Source organism: Clarias gariepinus, chromosome 3 (genome assembly GCF_024256425.1).
Source record: "Clarias gariepinus isolate MV-2021 ecotype Netherlands chromosome 3, CGAR_prim_01v2, whole genome shotgun sequence".
Lineage (NCBI taxonomy): Eukaryota > Metazoa > Chordata > Actinopteri > Siluriformes > Clariidae > Clarias > Clarias gariepinus.
Window position 1 is genome coordinate 3,104,558 of NC_071102.1, and position 23,921 is coordinate 3,128,478.

General features: G+C 39.1%; 1 protein-coding gene across 1 annotated transcript in view; it reads left to right on the plus strand.

The window, feature by feature from the left end:
• igdcc3 (immunoglobulin superfamily, DCC subclass, member 3) overlaps positions 1–23,921 on the plus strand; it is a 59,245-nt gene that overhangs the window by 10,944 nt on the left and 24,380 nt on the right. Inside the window, exon 2 of the mRNA XM_053492236.1 lies at positions 829–1,134. Within this exon, the coding sequence (XP_053348211.1) occupies positions 829–1,134 (306 nt within the window). The remainder of the gene's footprint in view (positions 1–828; positions 1,135–23,921) is intronic.

The following is a 23,921-nucleotide window of genomic DNA, read 5'->3' on the forward strand; positions in this document are numbered from 1 at the left end:
CGCGGTAATGTCAAGGTTGTGTTTTGTAGCCAGGAAAAATTCCAGAATTGAGAATCATGAGAAAACAAATAGCATAAAGCCACCACACACACACTTAGACACTTGACGGGACTGGATTTCAGACACTGCTGGTGTGGTAGCGAGCGCAGGAATCTGGGGGCGGGGTGTCGAGCGGCGTACAGGCCAAAAGGTCAGCACGAGCGGACCTCCGGCGTCAACATCAGTCAAACTTCGACTGTTAATGCTTTAGCCGTTTCAAGCGCACACCCTTGAAGATCTGATAACTCGGTGAGGGAGGAGGAAGCGAGCGAGAACTTTCTCACCTCAAAGCTGAAGTTTGTTCAGGACACACGGATAAAACCAAAAACTCTTAATACACCGCTTTTAAGATCCAACATCATGTCTATCATTTATTAGTGGATTTTAATTTTTAGGACGACACCACTCCTAAGTTCTTGCAACTTCTTTTCCTAGACTTTTGGAAAATACTGTACATTACATAAATTCACAATTATGCCTACTGTATATTACTTCGAGGCTATTATTGCAGAGGTCCATATCATGATTAATTGTGCAGAACAAGTTTTTTTGTTTCTTGTTTCATTAATTAAGCTTTATTTATGAAGAGGGAATGGACCCTAAATATGTAAACAATCTCCACATCTGGATATTAGACACAGTTTCCTCTGAAAAGTTTAAGTCGAATGAGATTTCCAGTCTGTTAATATTAGACTCTTGGCCGTGTTAATGCTTTAACACTGTTTTGTTCTTATTTCTTATATTTCTTTATTGTTGAGATGATTCCATTCCGGACTGGTGTGTGTGCAGGTGTGAGCCGTGGAGCCGAGCTGTCCTTTACTCTGGAGCCCAGTGACATCATCGCGGTCCAGGAGCAGCCGCTGATGCTGCACTGTCAGGTGGAAGGGATTCCACCAATCACCACGCAGTGGAGGAGGAACGGAGCGCTCTTATTGGAGGATAAGAACTACGCCACGTTCATTAACGGCTCACTGCTGATTGGCCGTTTCCAGAGGAGCAGGGCTGACGGCTCTTCAGACGAGGGTGATTACGAGTGCGTGGCCCAGAATTCCTTTGGGCTGGTCGTCAGCCGCAAGGCCAAAGTGCAGGCTGCCAGTGAGTAGGAAATGTGTTTACTGACGCTTTTCTGTTCCACATACATACACAAACACACACACACACAAACACACACACACACAGGCTATGCCGTGTCACATTCTGACAATATCAGCATAAACCTCATACTGTGGCATATGTTACAATATCCTGCAATAAAAAGGAAGCACACACACACACACACACACACACACACTCACATTAACTCAGCATGCTTCATGCTGCCTGTATGAGCATTAATTGGATCTATGATGTTACGGTGTTGTATTGAAATGCACACACACACACACACACACACACACAGGATTTGCCATGTCTCATTTTGACAATACGAGCATAAACCTCATACTGTGGCATATATGATGTTACAATGTCCTGCATTGAAAAGTGCACCCACACACACCCACATACACACACACACACACACGCACACACTCTAAAACACACACACAGAGAAAGCTGCATGACTGAGTTTTGCCCTGTGTGAGTAGACACTACACCACTGAGACATTACACACACTCCGGCTCCAGACACAGCGGGTCAGCGGCGGCTGCGCGTCCCCGGGAGCCGTCTGTCCTCTCAGGAGCGAGGGGGAACAGGAAGTCAGTTAAGGGCACGTTTCTCTGCATTCTGTCGTGGCTTTTCAGTCGGAAAGTGTCTGTAGACAAGGCGCTGAGCGGAGAAGTGAAAAACACGAGAGACAGAGCTGTCGTTAGACCAGACGATGTTCTGTTCGGGACACAGGAAGAAATTAAACCTTATTTTATCTAAAAACCCTCGATCTTTTCCAGATTGGTTTGTGATTTAATTGGAAATTTATATAATAAACGTACACGTCAATCAGCTTGTTTTGAGGCACCAATCTGAAATACTTATATTATCCAAAACTACATATTCAAAAGTAACAGATAACATTTTAATTGTGAAAGTTTTCTAGAACGCTATTAGATAAAGTCGACCTGTGTGTGTAAAAGGGTCACATGATCTCATTACTAATAACACAGAAAAAAAATATCATGTTGAAATTGAGGGCACTTAGGGAAAACTATGTGCACTAAACAAAAATAAACAATAGGATATTTATGTTCAAGTTATTTAAATGAATTATGTCCAGTGATTTATTACATTTAAGCATTTGGTGGACGCTCTTATCCAGAGCGACGTGTTATGTTATTATAATGTGTTATGTTATTATACTAACATACTGCAGGCACACTGTAATATCAGAATGTGAAATCTACAGGAATGTACTTATATATTTATTTTCTTTTTTGAGCGTACATCTAATTTTGGAAAAAGCAAAGAGCTTTAAGTTCTGGATAAATATCACTCATGGATGGCCAATAAGATTTTTTTTATCACGTTATGGAGTTTTTGCTAAGAGTTGGCTGGATGAAGATGCAATTGGTACATTAGTACAGTGTAATTCACGGTGGTTGTAACCCTCAGATAATCAAAATCAGCCAGTTCAATCTCTCCCGAAATTGTATCATAATGATGAATTATCATTACTTACTATTATAAAACATGATAAAGTGTTGGCTTTCTCGATTTAACGTGCAGGCTGTTAAATCATGATCATGATTAACCCACCCCCCGGACCCCAGGTAAGACTTTCCATTCACACGCAACAGTAATTACAAGCTCAAGCAATGACAAGAGCATAAACAATTAAAAGGACAAAGTAAAAGACCAGCTAACAGTTTTAGACAATTTTTGCTATGTCTTTGTCTTCAAATTTATGTGAAACAGCTTATTTGAAAAAAAAAAAACATAGAAAAAAATCCTCTGGCACTTGGTAGGAGAAACACATCACTCACTGGTCAGAGTGAAGCATGATGGTGGAGGCATCATATTAACCGTATATTAAGCCTTGGTTTAATTTCCTGGTTTCTTCCCTGACATACTGTGGACTGCTGAAATTTGTTCACCCGCTTTGAGAACAGCCTCCTGGGTATGTAGCCTGTATGTGGCTTTGTAGCCGGTTCATGCATTACATTCTCTCGATAGAATAGAACTGAATGATGTGAAGTATGAAATACTATTTAAAAAAGAAAACTTTTAATCAGGAACATTTAAATAGACGCTCTTTAGAGGGAATGACTGGAGGAAACTGTAGAACAGGAAAACTGATATTCTTTCCTTTCAAGTTCAAGTTCAAAGGCCACAGTGGCTTCTTTCACTGCCACGTCTTCTGTGAATTACGGTCAGGGTTTTGGGTTTCCAGTTTGGTGTCCATCTTGGGACCTTCTGACCCCATGCTGAAGACTGGAGCTCAAAGAGCACAAGGGGTTTGTGTTAATGAAGTGTCTTTTAACAAATCCAAAGTTTTACACATTTCCAAACAAACCTGAAGTTTTCCACTTATCCAACAAACATTCATACGTCCAACAGCTCCAGAGCTTTCCAAAATCTCTGATAGCTTCAAAGAATCTCTAAATATTTTTCATCTTGAAACCTTTTTATATATCTGAAAATATATTTGAACATCACTAGAAATTTTAAGGTTCTCCAATTATCTAAACTTCTATAAATATAGCCAGATATATATACAATTGTTTTAATATACTGTGGATATAAAAAAAAACACAAACTATCTAAAACGTTCTTTAAATATCTTTTCTTCTAAGTTCTTGAAAACAGACATCTGTTTCTTAGAAATATTTTAAGATGTTTAATTTCTTTTTTACAGCTACTTCATGAACTTACTTTTTATAAATAAATAAAAATTGGTTTATTAAATGAATAAACCAAAAAAAAAAAAAACGCTTAGCTTTTGAAGTTCAACAATTGTTAAAAAAAAAAAAATTGTTTAAATTTTTACACTTTATTTTTTTGCTTACTTTTTTTTTATAAAAGAATGTTGCCCAGTATGTTGAGAAAAATTTTATATAAAAAAAAAATCTATATATTTACAAAAATATATTTACAAATATTGTTAATTTAAGGGTTAAATAATGGTGATTACAAAATATTGTTTACAAAAAAATGCTTGTTAAACAAATGCACTAATATTTGTGATTAAAAAAAATATTTATAGAAAAATTATTTGCTTTAAAAAATTTTTTTTTTATCTTTATTCTGTAAAATGTCCAAATGATTGAAAAAAAAAACATCCTAAAAAGGTTTTCTTTTTAAAATGAGTGGATAATTGTGATTTTTATCTGAGCCAAACAACCATTCTTGTTATTTTAGTGTTTAAAGTTTATGTATGCACTTTAACATTTCTCCAGGGGCATTCTGTGATATATGTACATCTGGTGTGTGTGTGTGTGTGTGTGTGTGTGTGTGTGTGTGTGTCTGTGTGTGTCTGTGTGTTCCTTTGAGCCACTGAAGTGCTCCGTAAACCCTTTGAATAAACTCTTCTTTGCTTTTTTGTATCTCGAACAAAGGGCTTTATTGAAGCTGTGATCTTGTCTCTTGTCCCTTTTAAAAAGAGCCTAAATTGTCTCCACCGTCCTCATCTCCTTCCATCTGCAATCGATGAGTCTTTAATAGCGCCTCCAGGTGCTCGGGACAAGTCGGGGGTTTGATCTGTGGATCATTAGGCTTTGTGAGGGTCTTGTACCTTCCACTCTGGATATTGTTCAAACATAAGGCAAAATCCATATTTCATTTTTTTTTTTTTTTAAGATGGCAGAGACGGTGGCCTTTTTCATCCTGTCACTTCCCTTTGTTTCTTTTGTCCGTCTATATTTCTGTCTCTCCGTCCGAGTATGTAGTTGCAATTCATTATAGCAGAGCAATGGGGCAATATGACACCATATGAAAAGGGTCATTTCGCTGTAAAGAACTGCCATTGGAGAGGAAAAAAGATATGATGAGAGTAGAAGAGTGAAGCATAGATAAACAGAAAGATAGATAGATACATCGATAGATAGATAGATAGATAGATAGATAGATACCTGTCTCATGACATTAAGACCTCCCTAAAACCAATAAACTATGTGAAAATGGAATGCCTCATGCAGTTGTTTATTTAGACAAGGGAAAAAAATCAGATTATTTTTACGTGGTTTTATTAATAAAAAAAAAAAAAATTCAAAAATATATATTTTTTATTTCTACTACTTTCCTTATACTTAGTTTTGTATCAGTATGTCTTCATTCAGAGACATATTTTTAGAAGAGGTATTCATCTTAGTTGTCTTTACTGTTAGTTCATACCTAAAACAAAGATAAGGTCAACTAAATATCTAAACTAAAGATCACTAAATAAGAGCCACTTTTCTTCACTTCCTGGATGGCGTCTTTGGATATAGTTGTATCATGTTGCAGAAGATTAGAAGACGGCTTTGTTCCTATTCTCATTTAACTTCCAGCAGCTATAAACATTAACCGAGAAGCTGGAAAGTGTTCTTACGGATGGTCCGTCACATTTAACAAACATCTCCTGAGAGAGAATGTTACCATATAAACTTTAACATGTGCACATGAAATAACAGCTTTTAAAGAACGTGTTAATTATCTCATGTTATATTAGATTATGTGGAGCACCCATGTTAATGTAACTTGTTGCAGTAGAAACAATAACGCATTAGAACGAGTGCATTAGTATAAACCTGTGAAGTGGAAGTGAACTTGTGTCTGAGCTGCTGTTCCAGAAAATTGAGTGATTTTCGACTTCGGACCAATCAGAATCCAGACTCCAGCACCGCTCTAGTTTTCGTTCACCAAAGTTGCTTTTTGTCACCAGACTGAATCCAGACTAAAGCGAACAATAAGCAAATGATGTATTTTTGACACCAGTGCCTCTGCAGAGTGCCAGGCATGCTGCCAGCCACATGGGCCTCCACTCTTCCTCTAATGGTTCACCACCAGCCGGCTGTGTTTAGCATTTAAGAGGCCTTCCTCTTTCCCCCTCTGTCTCTTTCAGCTTTTCAGGAGCACACACGGCCCACCGGACGCCTTTTTTCCCACTCGGAGTGAAGCGACACAGATCTGCTCCTCGGCCTCCTGCTAGATCAAAGCGCCTCTTTCTCTGTCTCTGTTCGCTTCTGTCTTTTATTCTTTTTTTTTTTTTTTCCTTCAGGAGCTCTTGCTCAATTTGTACTTCCTAGTCATTTGGGCCGTTACACAAGCCCTGAAACACCCCTGAGAAAAAGCTGTAAAGCGAGTCGTGATTAGTGAGGGCTCTTCACAGTCTCCCTCAGATAAAGACGGACCCCTGCATCGACCCCCCCCCCTTCTTCCACCCACTTTTTTTTTTTTTTTTTGCATGCTTTCCTCCATAAATCCGCCTTTTCCTTGTCCTCCATTTTTGACGGTGATCTGTTGGGCGCTGCTTGAAGGTCCGCTCCCCCTGTGGGCTCCCTCAATCGCCTGGCCCTCTCAGGAAACACTTATCTTTGTAAAAGTTATTTCTTTGATGGATTTCCCCTTCTTCTTTTGCTCGTTACACTTCCTTCTGTGCTTCACTTACACTCTCTTTCTCGCTCTTTTCCCTATTCTCTTTTTGCTCAAGGTTCCTCATTAGCTTGTTCTCAGGAAGCTTTTCATCATCTCAGTGCAGCATGTAGAGGTTACACTGGACCGAGCCGTGCTATTCGACACCTCCTAGCTTTATATTAGCAGTCTCATCACCGAGCATGTGATCAAAGAGCAGTTTCCTACCTATTAGCGTCTAGGGGTCTAATGTGGATAATGATCTCTTTGTTCTGTTGCTTTAAAGTGTAATTGGACAACATTAGCGATACCATTGTTAGGGGAGAATTAGCTTCTTTCGTTCCTTTAGTTAACTAACTCACTAACTAAGAAATAAATGCCAAATAAATGTGTCCGTACAGAACGCTTTACCATATCAATGATTATAAACGACACAACAATGTTAAACGACATGTTTAACATTAATGTTAACGACAGCTGCGATTATAGAGAATTAATCAGCAGCGCTACAGTATAAACAGGCTCACTTCCTTCCCCGCCTCGCGATAAGTCAGCGCTGCTTGATTCTTTCAGGTTGATGTGATCATGTAGCTTTGGAGACATGACAGTTTATGTATTGTACGTGATGTAGTCAGGGGACGCCGTACGCATAGAAATGGGGTCAGGCTTGTTATTACTTTGTGGTGCCAAAGTGAGAAATCATTTCGCTGTCAAGAAAAATAGACCAGCTGCCAATTTCCCCATTACAGTCTCACGGGGCAGGATGAAAGGATCAGACCGGACTGAAATGAAGGTGAGAGAGATGAAGCGATTGAGCTGCAGCCAGCTGAATATACAGCAGATGTGCTCAGGCCAGAGAGGAAAAAGTGTATTATAATAATATCCAATCTGCTTTTATCAAAAATAGCATACACATGAACTATTTGTGTTTCGCTGCCAAAAAAAAATCTGAAAATCTTCAGCTAATATATTTTTTTTCCAATAAACATATAACATTTAGATCATTTTAAATGATAAATTAATTTTACGTGAGGTTAAATGTCCATTTTTTTCACATTTTCAATCATTTACATGTCTTTTCTAACAGTATTGACTGTTTTAAAATGCAAAAATATGATTATATTGTTCAACAAATTGTAATATTGGTAATAATTTTGGGTACCTGGAACAGATGTGATCACTGGATTTTACAAACAAAATTCCATCTAAATTGATCTTATTAATGACTGGAATTAGTTAAGCCTTTTTCAATAATAATAATAATAATAATAATAATAATAATAGTTGCCATAGTAACAGCTCATTCACAGGCACTGGTACAGCAAACCTGTAAATAAATCTATCGACCAATAATATACCCAATAAAATTTTTTTAAACGTTGCATTTATACAAAGAAAAAATGTTTATTAATTACTGATATGGAGATGTGTTCTGATGTGTTCTGTGGAAGAAGTCTTCAGTGTCAGTCGCAGTCTTCAGGACAGATTTTATAGTTTTTCTGTAGCAGCATATGCTGTGTTTTTAACCTTAAAAGAGGGAGAAAAAGTTGGCAAGAACAGGAATTAACATGTTGTTTGGGTGTTCCATGATATTTACCATAATTGTAAATAGATAAAAAAAAAAAGTGTGACGTTAAATGTCTTTTAAGGTCTCATATATTTTTTAAGTTGACATGAGTCTCAGAGGTTTTCCCAAACGTATGTATGTATGTATGTTAATCCTCCCCTCTGTGATTGTATGAGTGTCTATTCTATGTGAAAAGAACAGCAGGACTGAGCTACAAGTCGGGGGAGGGGATCTTCTTATATGAGGTCACATTAGGGGGAATTTTGCAGCCTAAACTATTTTTTTTTTGCATATTGTTTGTTTGTACGCACACACACACGAGACCCATCTGAATGCTTAAACATAAACACGTGACATTTACTCTACATACTGGGTGTCTTAATACAGGTTTTTTAAATCATTGACTAAATGCTATGATGTAAGGGAAAGAAAACATGCTGTTATTGGATAATTCAGGATGGTTACAGTATGGTGACATTGATTATTTTCCTATAACAGCACAGCACTGAGTGTTCTATTCTGTTCTCAGCAGAAGCAGATTGTAACCAGGCTTGTTTCTGTAACTGACACCTTACATTAGAGTAAATGCTGAATTATTTTTTTGCCCTTTGTCTGATATTTTATTTCCATTTGGCTTGTTTTTTAATTTTATTTGTATTCTCTCTCTTTTTCTTTCTCTCTCTTCCTCTTGGACATTTTAATAACTATGTTGATTGACATAGCGGAGAAGCGAAAGGGGCAAGGACTTACAGCTGCCTGACTTTGTCCCCTCAATAAAAGACATATCATTTCAATCTTTGTCCTCAAAATCCACTGGGACGAAGCTGTATTGCCTCCTGTCGACATTCTTGTAAATTCTTCTTTTTTTTTTTATTTGTTTTATTAAAACAGTGACACCTCCAGAAACAGACAGTAACAGTAGGAATATATTAAGGTGACGTTTTTGTCACGTACAGATGAGGAATGCGAGTACAGAGCTGCTGTGAAGAGGCCTTGTGTGGGCCGCGTGAGGATTCTTTAGGGAAGGTGGTAGGTAATGAATTCAGCCCCAGTCCGGATGTCTCCGGACCACCCCAGCCTTTTTCAAACAAATAAATGAAAAGGGGCCACAGGTCCGTCTTCCCCAGCGTGACTGTGTGGGATTTAACGCTCGCTGGGGGGAATTCTTCAGTAATGGAGGTTTAAAGAGGAGAGTAGCGAGGTCAAAGGCAAGGTCACGGGTCACGCCGATGCGGAACAACTTTTCCTTTACTGAGAGTTCCAGTCCTTTATGTTTGTGTGTGTGCGTGCGTGCACATGCTTTTATATTGTGTTCTGTGTAAAATCTGAAATGCCTCTGGTGTTTGACCTTTACTCTGGTTCGAGTGAGAGTATGTGTGTATTTATTTATACACCAATAACATGATTCATTTGTTATCTGGTAAAAAAAAAAAAGAATCAGTCAGCACACATACTGTACATGGCACCTTTAATATGGTGTTTTATCCAATCATGAACGTAACTTGACACATGACTCGAAAAGTCTTATAGATTATAGATTTACTCTACAATGTCATGTGTGTAATTATAAAGCTTATATAACCACAGTACAGTAATGCTGAGTGCTGAAAAGACGCTGGGTTTAACACATGACAAATATACTGTATATGTAAACGGTACCTGTCAAAACATTTGGACGTAAATTCAGATTTATTTTTTACATTCTAAAATAATACTGGATCGTTAAGTGTATTTGCAAAACCCATCAAGCATCATGATGAAACAATCAAGCTTGATTTCAACTTGTGCTAACTTCAAAACTGTCAGTAAAATGGAACACATTGGTTTGTGTTTGTGTTCTTAAAAAAAACGTGCCATCTAATGGTGGCACCCTGCGAATAGCAATCGGAGAAGCAGGGGCTACTGGTACTGTAAGTACCTGACGACTGTATGACATCTGCCTGGCAACTGTACACCATTCAGCTGGTTGAGTCCAAAGTGTCAAAACTGGTTTCGTCTGTTGATATGAAGGGTAATGTGCAGGAAACCTTCCAATAATGCAGCTCAGCCATTGCAGCGATGCAGCTACCTTGGATACAAATTTTTCCTCATTTTATAGGGTGCCATTATTTTTGCCTTAATTAAATGGCTAGTTGTGTTCCTTTTAATCTTTCTTTCTTTAACAAAAAAAAAGGTTTGTAAAAAAGGGTATTTAGTTAGTTAGTGTGTACTAGAAATAAAAACAGGATTTACTCTTATGAAATCTAAATCTTAAATTTATTAACTGTATTTTCAAACGCCATATTTTTCATCTAATTTTACAAATATAGAATCCATCTTGATAAACAAGGTGTAATACTCCTATTTACTATACTGGAAATCTAACTCAGCTATGATTATAATCTGATTATCAAGTCCCTTATATAAACTCAAAGTTCTCATGTTAAGTAAAGTAAAAACACTGATGGAATTATTGCCCCCAAAGCCCCTGACTGCAGCGACCGTCTTTGGTGCGGTTCTTGAAGTAGCCCCCCCACCATGCCCCACTACACTTAACGGCTCCTTCATGGCGTCCAGCGCAGTTAAACCCACTTTATAGGGCCCGGGCTGTCCACCAATAAAAAGCGGTCTCTTCCTGTCCTCCCTCTTTGTGCTGGATGTGTCGTGTAGCAGCTAGAAGATTGTTGTAGATGTTAAAATTTCAGAGGAATCCAAATAAATCTGTGAAGTTTGAGTAGTTTCAGTATAGTCGTATGAACATTGCTGCCTGTTTTAGCTCATGATGTTATTAGCCTATGGTGGATGGTGTGTACTGTAGAGAGTGAAGAGTGCACGGTGAGGTGTGTATAAACTGTAATGACCTAAATCTAGTATTCTGCGGTCATATGGAGAGGAAGTGTTTGGTTTACAAATCGAGCTGACGTCTACAGCGGCTTTGATTCTTAACATTAAATCATTAAACCTCCAGGTTATACGTGTTGGGACGAAGAAGAAGAAAAAAAACAGTGCTAGTGAGAAATTGTGTCTTTTATTATTTGAGTCAGTGGGATGACATTCGTTGCCTCCAAAACAAAACCAATGGAGGAACAAAGCATCTCTTCATCATCTTTATTTCATCTCCATTACTGATTACTCCACAGAGAAAGCTAGGCGGGGATGTTAGTTAGATACTAGCTAGGAATGGAAAGAGCTTTGCAATGGTTGCCGTGTTTTTTACAGTCAGGGTTGATGGATGGATGTTGTGGATTTAAGAGTTCAGTACTTTATTGAAGCGTCGATTTTGCTGGTTAGGTTGATGGATTTAGATTGACGGATTGCTTTATAAGAGTCTGAATGTATGGGTGAGCTTTATGGTTGTCGGGTGTGGAGTGGATTTGTAAGGGTTTGGCTTGTAAATAAATTCTTAGGTTGAGAGTTGCAGGATGGATGGCGTCGTTTTTTTTTGGGTGGTGTTGGGTCTAGTGTGAATGGTTTAGTTGGTGGATGATGGTGTGGGTATTTAGGATTAAGTTGATGATGACATTATGAATTTTACTTTGCGGGGGGGGGGTAGATGTCAAGAACCAACAACTACTGTATGAATGAAGCTGTGTTGGTGAAAGAGCATAGTGAAAACCCAATTCCAGACAGAGGTCGAGTCCAGATTCTTTAACTGCACAGGGTGAATTGATTGCACAGGCTGAACTGGGTCTAAGAGGCAAGTAAACAGTGTTGCAGTTGAACTTGAGCTCAGATTGTGCTCATTCCCCCTAGAGGACACATTGTGCATGACACCGTGGATGTGTTTGGAGTGCCAATCGCAGTGCAGAGTGGAAAGTATGGTGCACAGGGGTGTCCTGTGTGGACTTGTGGAGGGTGTTCTGATGACAGACGGAAGAGACACCACATTGTGTGTTGTTGATGCTGTGCTGCTGTGCATTAAATCTATAAAAGAGCAAGCAAGAGTTTTAGCCTGATAATTAATTTTGTTATTTAGTCCCTACACCGAGCATCAGCAACAGGCTTGTGTGCGTCATCAACCCATCTGGGCTGAAGGAAATGACGACGCAACTGTCTGAAACAAGCGGGGTGTTTGAAAAATAGGTCAAAAATAGACATAGATTTCATTAAGCAACCTCCTCCATTCTCTCTCTGAGAAAACAGATTCACTCGTTGGCTCGGCCCCAGTTCTCTTTTGTCATCATCGATTTCTCTTTCCTCTCTCTCTCTCTCTCTCTCTCTCTCTCTCTTCCTCACCCCCCATCCTCTTTCCATCCCTGCCTTTATGTAGAGATAGCAGGGTCAGAGGTCAGCCCAGGATGGTGAAGAGGAGGGACTGATGACTGCGTGGGGGATTGGTGACCTCTCCGTGTGCACTGAGGCAGAATACGCCTCCTGCCTTCACCCAAAATCCCTCCTTCCTCTTTTCCCTGCACTCCTCCCCCTCCTTTGTGCTTGTTCCCCGTTGTCTGATGCCCCGTCCCCCCTCTCTCTCTCTCTCTCTCTCTCTCTCTCACGTCCCCCGAGGGCAGCTGGCATTGACTTTGACTTTGATTACGTGTGGACGAAGCCAAAATGAAGCGAGTGAAGTCTGAAAGTCTAAATGGCAGCCGTGACGTGAACGCGCTCGCACTTCTACATAACGCTTTAAGGAAAAATACTTCACGTGACGAGCTTTCATGAGAAATTGGTTTCTATGGTTTCAGGTTTTTTTGGGGGGGTTTTTTGCAGACGGATGACGTTCCATTCAGTATCATTAACCCTTTAGTGTCCACGTTTTACACTTCTGTCCAGCTCTGGACCTTTGTATAACAAAGGATTAATCTAATTTCTGTTTCCGTCTCGAATATTAAAGATCGCCAACAGTGACAGAGACATAGACATAGACATTTTCGCATGTATCTGATATCTGATTTTCCTGTTATCTTTGTTGTAATGTCATAAGAACAGGGGATAAAGACTGTCTCTACATAATATAGTTCTACATAATATAGTTTTTTAGTGTTTGATCCAAACTTTTTTTTTCTCACTGGTTTTAGTTAGTGAATTAAGTAAAATTGTTGATTTCTTTTTTGTTGTGTTAGAATGCTGTTTGTCTATAAATGGAATTTTTATTGTTATTTTTATTGTAAAACTCTTTTTTTTAAAAGGTGCTGCAGAAATAAATTCGGATTCACCTTGGTTTGATAATGAATGAATATGCAGCTTCCTGTCTCTGTTCGTAGCCTTAATATTTATTTTAATCTAAAAGTCAACATGAGAACAATACGTTTGTGAATAAACTTATACCATTAAAATGCCGGTAGTACAGTTTTAATTGTCGTTTAAACAGACATTTTAAATGAATAAATAATTTTTTCCCCCAAGGATCAGCCCTAAGGAGAGAATCAGACAGATTAATAATCAGATTTGCAGTCAGAAGCTCTTTACATGATGGCTCGTTATTACCAAAGTGACATCTGCATTAGATGTTCGTTCTTCTTTCACAGCAGCATCTACACAGACTTTTCCCCCACGAGGTTCAGTAACAGCTGTGGGTGTAATCATAGCAAATCAGGGCTTTTTTAATTCCTAAAAATTTTTTTTTAAAGATACAATGTAAATGTATAATGATGTACAGAATTAATATGTCTGTCTAATGATGCGCAGGCTTTAAATGTGAGAGTCAGAAATGCTATTTTCAGTAATGTTCAATAATCAGTAAATCAGAGGCATGTCATTGGGTCATATTTCACTCGAAACGTTCAATGGTTCAGAGATACATTAGGATTAATGCTTATCATGGACAGGTTGGATCTCATTTCGCTTTAAATATGAAAGAGTGACGGCTGACCTGAGAGCAGTTACAGCTAATGAAATCCACTGAAATGTTAAATCCGGATGTTTAAGCGGTTCAGCTTGAGATTTATGTGATCTTAGTGTCTTTCTTATCTCTTTCTTCCTCCATTATTACGTGTTAAATCTTTCATACCGGCCAATGATCAGATTAAACATGAATCACACACACGCAGCAGAGAGGAGACTCTGTAACGGAGTGAGGGATTTTTTTTTGTTTTGTTTTGTTTTGTTTTGGCTTCAGGGTTTAAAACGGATAATACACCTGAAACGGTCAGAGAGGGTTTAAACCCCTGTCAGCCCAGAGGCCAAGACTGAATTCCACAGGAACCAATTAAGCAGAGCTGGAATGCTAGCAAAGGATTCTGGGGATTCTGGGAAAGGCAGAAAGGCCTCGTTTCATCTGTGCGCAATCAACTGGACTTGTGTGTGTGTGTGTGTGTGTGTGTGTGTGTATGAGTACTGTATTTATGTATCAGTATGAGGGTATGAGCATGTTTCTGCAAATAATTTTTACTAGATGTATTTGTTCATATTGGATGCATGTGTTTCTCACTACATAAATCCAAACATTACAAGACGCTACAATGTGAAAGCTGTTTTTTTAATAAGAAAGAATGTGAATGAAGAGCAAAGAGGTAACGTGAGGTGAAGCGAGGGATTTGCGTGCTGAGTGAAACGTGATCGTCATGTGTTGGTGGTCTCAGATGGTTTTAGACCTCCTGCTGCTGCAGAGCTTGAACCTTGAACTTGGAGGGGACATTCCAGTCTTTTGTGCTGTCAAGACTTTATGACCCTCTCTCTCTCTCTCTCTCTCTCTCACTCACTCTCTCACTCTCTCACTCTCTCTCTCACTCTCTCTCACTCTCTCTCACTCTCTCTCTCACTCTCACTCTCTCTCTCACTCTCTCACTCTCTCTCTCACTCTCTCTCTCATTCTTTCTCTCTCTCACTCTCTCTCTCATTCTTTCTCTCAAACACACACACACTCCCACACCGCCCCAGAGCGTCTAATCTACTAACCTGCTTTACTCCTCGGGGCGTTCAAGTCAAACTGGGACTTGTGATTCAATTTATGGTAAATGAAGGTATAAAAGTAATTAACATTTACCGAAGACTTTAAGCACAGAAGAGTGATGAGACTTTTAGCCGCAGTAACACATTTAAACGGTGCAATTGTTTTAAAGAAGGCCGCATGACCGAATAACGATCCTGTCCGAAGGGGACTCGAACCACACTAAGGTCGTTCCCACAAACATTTAGCGAATGAAACATCTAATCCGTGAAAATCGACAGATAACTTGTCAATTTGCGGAAGTCACACATATGTCTGTGTGAACTGTGCATGCAATTATTCGAAAATAACACTTGCACATGTAAGTACAGGAACTCACCTGTACGGTCCTGACCTCACTGCAAGACATTCCCACATGTTTGGGTCATTAAAGGAGCTCCTGGGAGGCCAGTGTTTCAGACGTGAATCTGGAGTACTTTCAACCTTGATGGTATCCAAGCACTGGGTGACACACTGGGACAAAGTGCATTATTGTATCAGGGGTTATATACAGTAGAGAAATAAAGGGAGTTTTTACTCCCTGGTCCTGGATTGACTCGAACACCCAATATAGGTGCCATATTTAGACATTAAATTTTTTAAAATCTGAATTTCCTTAATTGATTTTAGACAGCCTGGTTTTCTCCTTGATTTCATCATCACAGACTAAATCCACCCATCGTAGATTAAGATCATGTGTCTTAGTACAAAATGACCTGATCTCATTTCCAATGTCAGACCAAAAAACGTCCTGACAAAGTTTCACCAAAGTGAGAAAGTGAGAGAGCTCAAAGTGTGAGCGATGCTTCAACGCTTGTGTAAATCACACCACTAGAAGGATGATAAGACTCCCAGGACGCTACGCATTAGGGAATGGTGATGGTGGAATGGGCTGCTACTGGTTTGCTTGTTTTTTTTGCACTTTCTGATCATGCAGATTGATGCAGGAAATCTCCGCGGTATTATCTGAAATTGGAAACACACTCGCTATCATACAGTCTGTTACAGTTTGGTCGAGACTGTACTGGGATTTGGAATAAGAAATAATCCTAATTCTCTCTGCTGGTCAGAATCTTACGGTTGTTTTTCTTGTACTTCAGAAATATCTGGCTGTTTGGGAAACATTTGGCTGAAAAACTTTTAAGAGATTTTATGAGCCGTATGTGTGTGGCAGGGGAGGGGGTTGTGTGTGCGTGTGTGTGTGTGTGTGTGTGTGTGTGTGTGTGTGTGTGTGTGTAGAGGGGGTGTCTTCTATAAACAATTAAAGTGACAATAAAGAAGATTTAGATCTTTACTTAAAAAGATTTAAATCCTACATTCCTAAACAAAGCTGTTTATTCCTCCGGCTCAGTCGTGGACGTTTCTAAAGAGTTTCACTGGTCTGAAAAATGTGTGTGTGTGTGTGTGTGTGTGGGTGTGTGGGTGGGTGGGTGGTTGGGTAAATGCCACTCTATTGTCCTGGAGGTGTATGTGGACGCATTGTGACAGGTAATATAGTAGGAATTAAATCTCTCTCTCGCTCTGTCTCGGTCTCTCTCTCTCTCTCGCTCTGTCTCGGTCTCTCTGTCCCTAACTCTCTCTCTGTCTCTCTCTAAAGAAATACAATAATAATCATAATAATAATCACTTAAATTGAATTTAATAAACAAATCCACTAGAGAAAGATGCAGTATTGATTATTTAATCTAAATCACATAGCAACATAAGAATAGAGAGTGTTATCATTAGATTAGATTAGATTAGATTAGATTAGATTGGAGGTGATTAGATTTGTTATGCGATGCAGAGTAAATATAAACTTCTCTCTCTCTGAGACAAAGTGACCTGAGTGACAGACGGAGGTTTCTGTTATTTATACTGACGTCTCTGATAGCTGATGCCTGACATTATTATTTCCAGCTTGTTTTTCTCATCTTTTTATTATCTTTATAATTAATGGTGATTTGTTTTCTAATAAAAATTGACAAATCGCACTAATTTTACCCACTAGGCGTTTGACAAGCTGTGGATCGAGACGCAGTGGGGTTCAGACCTCGCTTTCTGTCTAGCTTAAGAGCTCCGATGCAGCGTCGCTTTAGTCCTTCAGTCTATGGAGCTTTCAGTACACTTTGCTCGAATAGATCAGCTTCTAATGCGTTCGCTAATAGCCTTGTAGACCTCTAAGCCATCCAGAGCTGCAGTGCATTGTGGGATTCTTCTGTGCACAGTTTGCAGCACTGCTTCTATGCTGGAAATCATTAATATAACCTTGAACTTTGCTGGAAAGCTGTGACAAACTGTGCTTTTCATACTTGAGCCTTGATTGATCTCCAAAGCGGTTAACTCTTTAAACAAACGGAAAAACGTGTAAATAAACCATGTTTTAATTTGACTGTAGAACATCTCTCTGTTATTGATGTGTTTTCCATGTTTGTAGGTTTTGAAATATATATTATCACCATAACATTCGAGCATGATATTCCAAAGAAAAGGAAAGAAAAAACTATTAGAGAAGCCCCAAAACATGAGCTACTAGACCAACAAACTATTCAAAATCCACCTGATGGAACCAAAAGACAAAGCGGATGGTGTTTACTTGAAAGCAAAATCATTCCTCTTTTCCTTTTGAATGACGAGGGCAACGACCTGATTATACTGTACAGCTGATCCTTGGCTGTAATAAATCCACCCGGATGTCCTTTTAGTTCTGAAAATATTGATCTTCAGGGAATGAACCCACAAACGTCTGTAAAGCTTATTAAATAAATAATAAAATCAAACGATCCAACTACGAGCGAGTTCGCAAAGAAAAGTCTTGACATGAACCACAGCTCGCTAATTACACAAACTCCAGCTGTGTCAATTGTAGGATCTTGATATCTCCGCTGCGATGCTAAATAAACTGGAGGTGTCTGTTGAAGGTAATTTGACAAAATGTAACAAGTGTGAAATGTACAGCGTTGTAAAGTTTCCATGTCTGTTAGATATAACTTGTTTGTCGAATGTTTTGGTCTGTGATGTAATAGGTCAACCAGGGGCACAAAAAATAACAAGCATATCGCCACCTACAGGATGGTCGCGGACTCTGACGTACTTCGGTCAATAAATTGATCCCGCTGCTCTGCTTGTCTACTGGGAGGAGCGAAACCAGCCACAGTAGAACCATCGCCTCACTTACAGTATCTGTGCATGTACTGTAAAAGTACTGACTGTAATGCTTTAGGTCTGACAAAATTATTAAGAAAATATTGCATAGTTTTCTTTTATTATTTCTGAGCACTATATTGCCTTGACTTAATTGTCCTTTTTCTGTTTTAAAGTGGGAATGTCATGCGTTATTCTACTGTAGTAACAACGTGATCATGATAAGAAAGCACAAACTAATACATTAGCTCCAGATTTGATTTGATATATATTTACATAAAATATATTTACTGAAGGTGTTTGAAGAGTTGAGCTCTAATGTGAGTGAGGTGGTGTGGAGGAGTGGCTGAGAAACTCTTCACAACAGATGGACTGTGGTCAGTTATTGTAATCCCACTGTACAAAGAGCATCTATATGGTGTTTATGTGTGTGTGTGTGTGTATGTGTGTGTGTGTTTGTATACACCTTATGTGAACGCACATTTGGCTCATGTATTATATTTGTTCCCGGCTGTCTGATTTGTCTCGCTTTCCCAAAGGAGTGTGGTTTTGCAAGGGCAGGCCCCATGCTGTGCGTGTGTGTGTGTGTGTGTGCGTGTGTGTGTGTGTGGGCAGAGCTTTTTTGCATTAGCATGAATTCACATGGATTAAGTGGTATGTGTGGGGGCGTAGCCTTGAGATGATTTCCCTGGTGCCCTCCGTCAGCTGGCAGCTCGGGGGCTCGACGAAGTAAAAGAAAACGGGATGACAAAGAAAAATAATAAACACGAGAGCGCAAACCCAGCTGTCTCGGGCTGATAGACAGAAGGAAAGAGAGGTGGAGGTATTAGGATTGAGGTGCAGAATGGTGCAGCAGATTTTATTGTAATTTTTCAAATTTAAATCTAGATATTTTTTTGCATTTAAATGCATTTTGTTATGAGCGCGTGAGACTCGTGTCAGGAACAGATTACGCTTTATGATATTATCAAAACAAGACAGTGTTTATCGCTACACGTTCAGGTTGGGTTGGATTTGAACCTGACTCATCAGAGATTCGGCTTCACAGCACGTGGTCGCAGCCACTATTATCACAAAAACATTTTGTAAATCTAAATGAAATTAAATTGAAATAAAACCTAAGAAAACAGTCTCTGAGAATAGAGGAAAAAATGAAAATGATGCAAAATATATATATATATTTTTTTAGATAAAGTGTTTACATTTGACTACCATTAATGACGTCTTTAATAATGTTTTTCTTGATTGGACGAATTTCTAGGTTGTTGATCTAAAGATCTGAGATCCGGGTGTGAGACATGCCGCACACACAGTCACTGGGTTCCAAGCCTGTTAAAAACAAACAAACAAACAAACAAACAAACAAACTGTTCCAAGTTGTGTACAGATCAGATGGTCCTCTGTGGCGACCCTTTGACGGGAGGTCAAAGCCGAAATGAAGAAAACTGACATATACAGTACAGTATATTAATACAAACTAATGAAATCTTAGAAAATGAAAAAGCAAACAGCTCTTTATGATACAGAAAAACTAAAAATTTATAGAAACTAACAATAAACACAACATATTATATATGTATTTTATATAATATATAATAATAATTATATATTTAAATAATAAATCAATAATTACATTTTATCAATTAAATATAAAATAGTTTTAAAATAAAAATCCAATCAAAAATTGTTAACAATGTTGCAAAAAAACAAATATATTAGTTATAGACCTTCTGGACATGACGTCATGACATCTGTCAGGGTTGGTCCCGCCCACTTCTGAACAGCAAAAGTGACGTTATTTACTGGATGGCAACGCCAAAACCCAAATAAAATAAACAGACACAAAAGCTCTTTCAGCAAGAAAACACTCCTGATAATGTCAATGTCATCCTAAACAACACACTGTCACCTAGCCATCACTTACAGGTCGTTCTGAATCGCCTTAGCTACAAAGCTAACTAGATTCTCCAACAAGGCTGAATCCCAAATTCCTCTCTAACCCTTGGTCAAGGGCACTCCTTGGTGTGTGGAACAGGGGATTGTACACCCTACATAGTGCACCATAACATCTTCTCATTTGCAACAGAAGTACTGAATGAGCTAACGTTAAAGCTAACGCTAACAAAAGAAATAAAATCCAAGGGAAATCAAGTATAGGTATATCATTTATTTGGGGCTTCGAATACACCTTGAGCGTAATTATCAACGGAAAAATACCCAGTATCCCGTATTTAACATCGGTTTAATGCGTTTCTGCCGTCCGCTGTCCTGACGGACGTCACGCTAGCCGGGTGACTGCGAAAGGTCTATTGATGATGAAGCATTCACGCTGAAGTACGTGTGTGTGCTGAATATGTGTGGCGGGAATACATTAGGCAGTAGCTTGTGCATTCACACATACACAGGAAGGGTGTGTATTGTGTGGCTGTGGTGAGATCCTGGTGAGAGGTGCTCTGGGTGGGTTTTTGTCATTTCGGGTTCCTGCTGTCATTCCCTCCTTTCCTCTCTTTCTCTCATTCTCTCACAGTTTGGCCCATCTCCTGGTGATCTCCGGGGTCCCTGGTCTCTCTCTCTCTCTCTCTCTCTCTCACTCTCATACATACACACACACACACACACACACACACACACACATACACACGATGGCACCACGTTGTCCTAGATTGTGATTAATGACTGCAATTCAGCGTAAAGAATTCCCTCGGGTGTGTGCCAGTTGGCTCGGGCTGAGAGGATGAGAGGAACAGAGAAGAAGCTCATTAATGCTGTCATTTCAGCTGACGGAGCAGACCAGGGTGTGTGTGTGTGTGTTGGATATGTGTGAAAGGAAAAGTATGGGAAGGAGGAGAGGTTTTGATAAGCTCAGAGAGTGTATAAATGTGTGCGTGAATGTGTGTGTGTGTGTGTGTGTGTGTGTGTGTGTGTGTGTATTGGTTGTCGCCTGTTTTTATTTTTTTCCCAGCTGCCAGTTTTGGTGATCCTCTGTCCACTGTAACATCAGATTCCGACCCCCCCCACACACACACACCTCTTGGTCCTGGATGTTTTGAGATGTTTTTCCGCTCACAACGCTCACAGTCGGTAGTAACCCAACATTTACACATATTTTACACGTATTTAGATCTTTTTAAAATTTGCTTCATTGCATTGAATACAATAATGCACTGAGCAGACCAGGATTTTTTCTTTTTAAGCCCACACCATCCCGTCTCTGGCTCTGTGGTTTGGTCCTGTGCCGTTTTGGCCTCATACTGCCTCGTCCGGGTGGCAGATGGTTAAGGGTGTGAATGTGTATAAGTGAATGTGCAGCAGTAGTGTGCTAATGGGGGGAAAAAGAACAGCACTTTGGATTTCCTGCTTGACTAAACACACACCACCCACACTTCATATTTTAACAGCTTATACTTAGAGTGCTAGGTTTATTTTAAATTAATCTCTGCATCCGAAACTAGTAGTAATCAATGGGGAAGGGAATCACCAGGGATCACCTGATTCGATATCATCACGATACCTAGATGTCGGTTCGCTTTGTATTGCGATTCTGTAAGTATCACGATTTTTTTATTAGTTTTTGTTACAATGCTAAATAATCATAGCAAATAATCTGCTCCTGCAACACAGAACGCCATGCTGCCTGCCAAGGTGTAAATAGTTTAGAGTGCACCACCTGTTGGATTATAGAGGAACTGCGACATTTTACCCCTTAAATGAAAACGAAAATAAAGTAAATAATCAATTTAAAAAGATGATTTTGTTAAGTTATATCACATGTCCGGCATACACTGTCACATGCGTGCATCCCAGGATGTCCGAAAGGGAGCGTAAAAGTAGCGGTGATGAAGCTGGTACTGCTGAGAAGCGGCAAGTAATAACGATGCAGACAAAAAGTGGGGTGAAAAGATGGCAGACATTGCTCATTCTTTTTACATGAGATGTTCTAACGATTCTAAAGAACACTGTACTGTAATATACTGTGTACAGCCAGTTTACTCCATATCCCAGTACCTAGACAATGTTTGTTGGACGAACCAATTGGACTCTCGCTCTCGGAATGGAACTAATTTGAATGTTGTGGACGTTATGTAATTATGTAAATATGTAATTACGCTGCTTTGTTGTAAGTGGCTGATTGATTAGATAACTACCGTTAGAATTAAGCTTTAATTTTACTTCCGTGCTTCATCTGTTTGGTCACAGTGTTGGCTTTATGGTGTTTTAACGTTGCAGTAATTCTGATGTAAAATTTGCCAAATAATGAAAATGTAATGTTATGTAAATGTAAATGTAAAGGTAGAGGGTAAGATCAGATTTAACATACACACACACACACACACACACCCCAGTACATCAGCTTTGCTTCATTCCTAAAATTGCTCCTAGTGTTATTTTGTCAAAAATATTAGCAACATTGAGCAATCGGTGTTTATTCTTCAGTAGAGTGATTACATCACGCAGTCCAGCACAGAAGGGGATAATAGAGATTTACACAATTAATGTCTGTGTGTGTATGTGTGTGTGTGTGTGTGTGTGTGAATAGATCTCACCAGTGGAGCGCTAATGATGGGGAAGTAATTTTGCTATGGAGGATTGTGATGCCAAATGTCCGTCCGCTTTGTTATTCAAAAGTGTTTTGGCTGCCCGTGAGATTCGAGCCTTTCATTTTCCGAGCTGACAAACCGAGTGGGAACGAGAGAAAGTAATGAATCTTCCATTTGAATTTAAATAGTGACTCGCTTCCAGCTGTCTCCTGCATTTTCAATATTTGACAGTCTGGAGAAAAGAAAAAAGCATGGGGACCATTTGTTAAGCTGTTTCTCAGAGGCTGTATCACTGAGCTCAGCGAATCTCACTGCAGCGGGGGAGAGAAATACAGAGCTAAGTGTGTGGAGATGGGGATGATCACAGACAAACATGGAACATGTGAATTTCCCTTAGATTATAAAAGAATCAGAGACATGCCCAAGTAAATCATAGAGGACCTGCGTTGGCAGTCCTCCAGGATCACTGTACAGTATTCTGTACACGTTCATATACTGTACACTTCAGTACTTTGTACAGTTCAAACATCCAGGACTTTTCACTGTCCAGCATGCTTCAGTATTCAGTACACTTCAGTACCCTGTGCATTTCAGTGTTTAAAACACTTTAGATATTTCACAATTCAGTATTCCACACTTCAGTACCCTATGCATTTCAGTACTCTGTACACCTTCACACACTCTATACTTTAATATTCTGTACACTTCAGCATTCCATACGCTTCACTATACTGTACATCTCCTTATGCAGTACACTTCAGTATAATTCTGTATAACACACTCTACCCTACGGTGTTCAGTACACTTCTATATACTTTAAACTTCATTACTGACCATTTCAGTACTGTATATACATCTACACTACATTACACCTCAATATTCATTACATGTCAGTAAACTATACACTTTATTATTCTGTATACTTAAGTATGATTAAGTACGATTCAGAGCTCTGTACGCTTTAACACACTGTACACTTCCATACACACTCCACACAGTATTCCCTACACCGTAGTATTCAGTACCCTTTCTTCCACTGTACACTTTTAGATTCAGTACACATCAGTAGTCTGTATATTTCAGTATTCGGTACACTTTCACATACTCTACACTTCAGTTACCAATCACATCAGTACTCCTTACACATCTGCATTCTGTACATATCAGTATCTCGTAGGTTTCAGGATTCTGTACGTCAGTAAACAATGCACATCAGTATTCGTTGAATCTCACTTCACTTTCATATGCTGTACATTTCAGTATTCCATACCATTCAGTATTCAGTATTCACATACCACCCACAATTTATGTAAAATCCCACTTAAT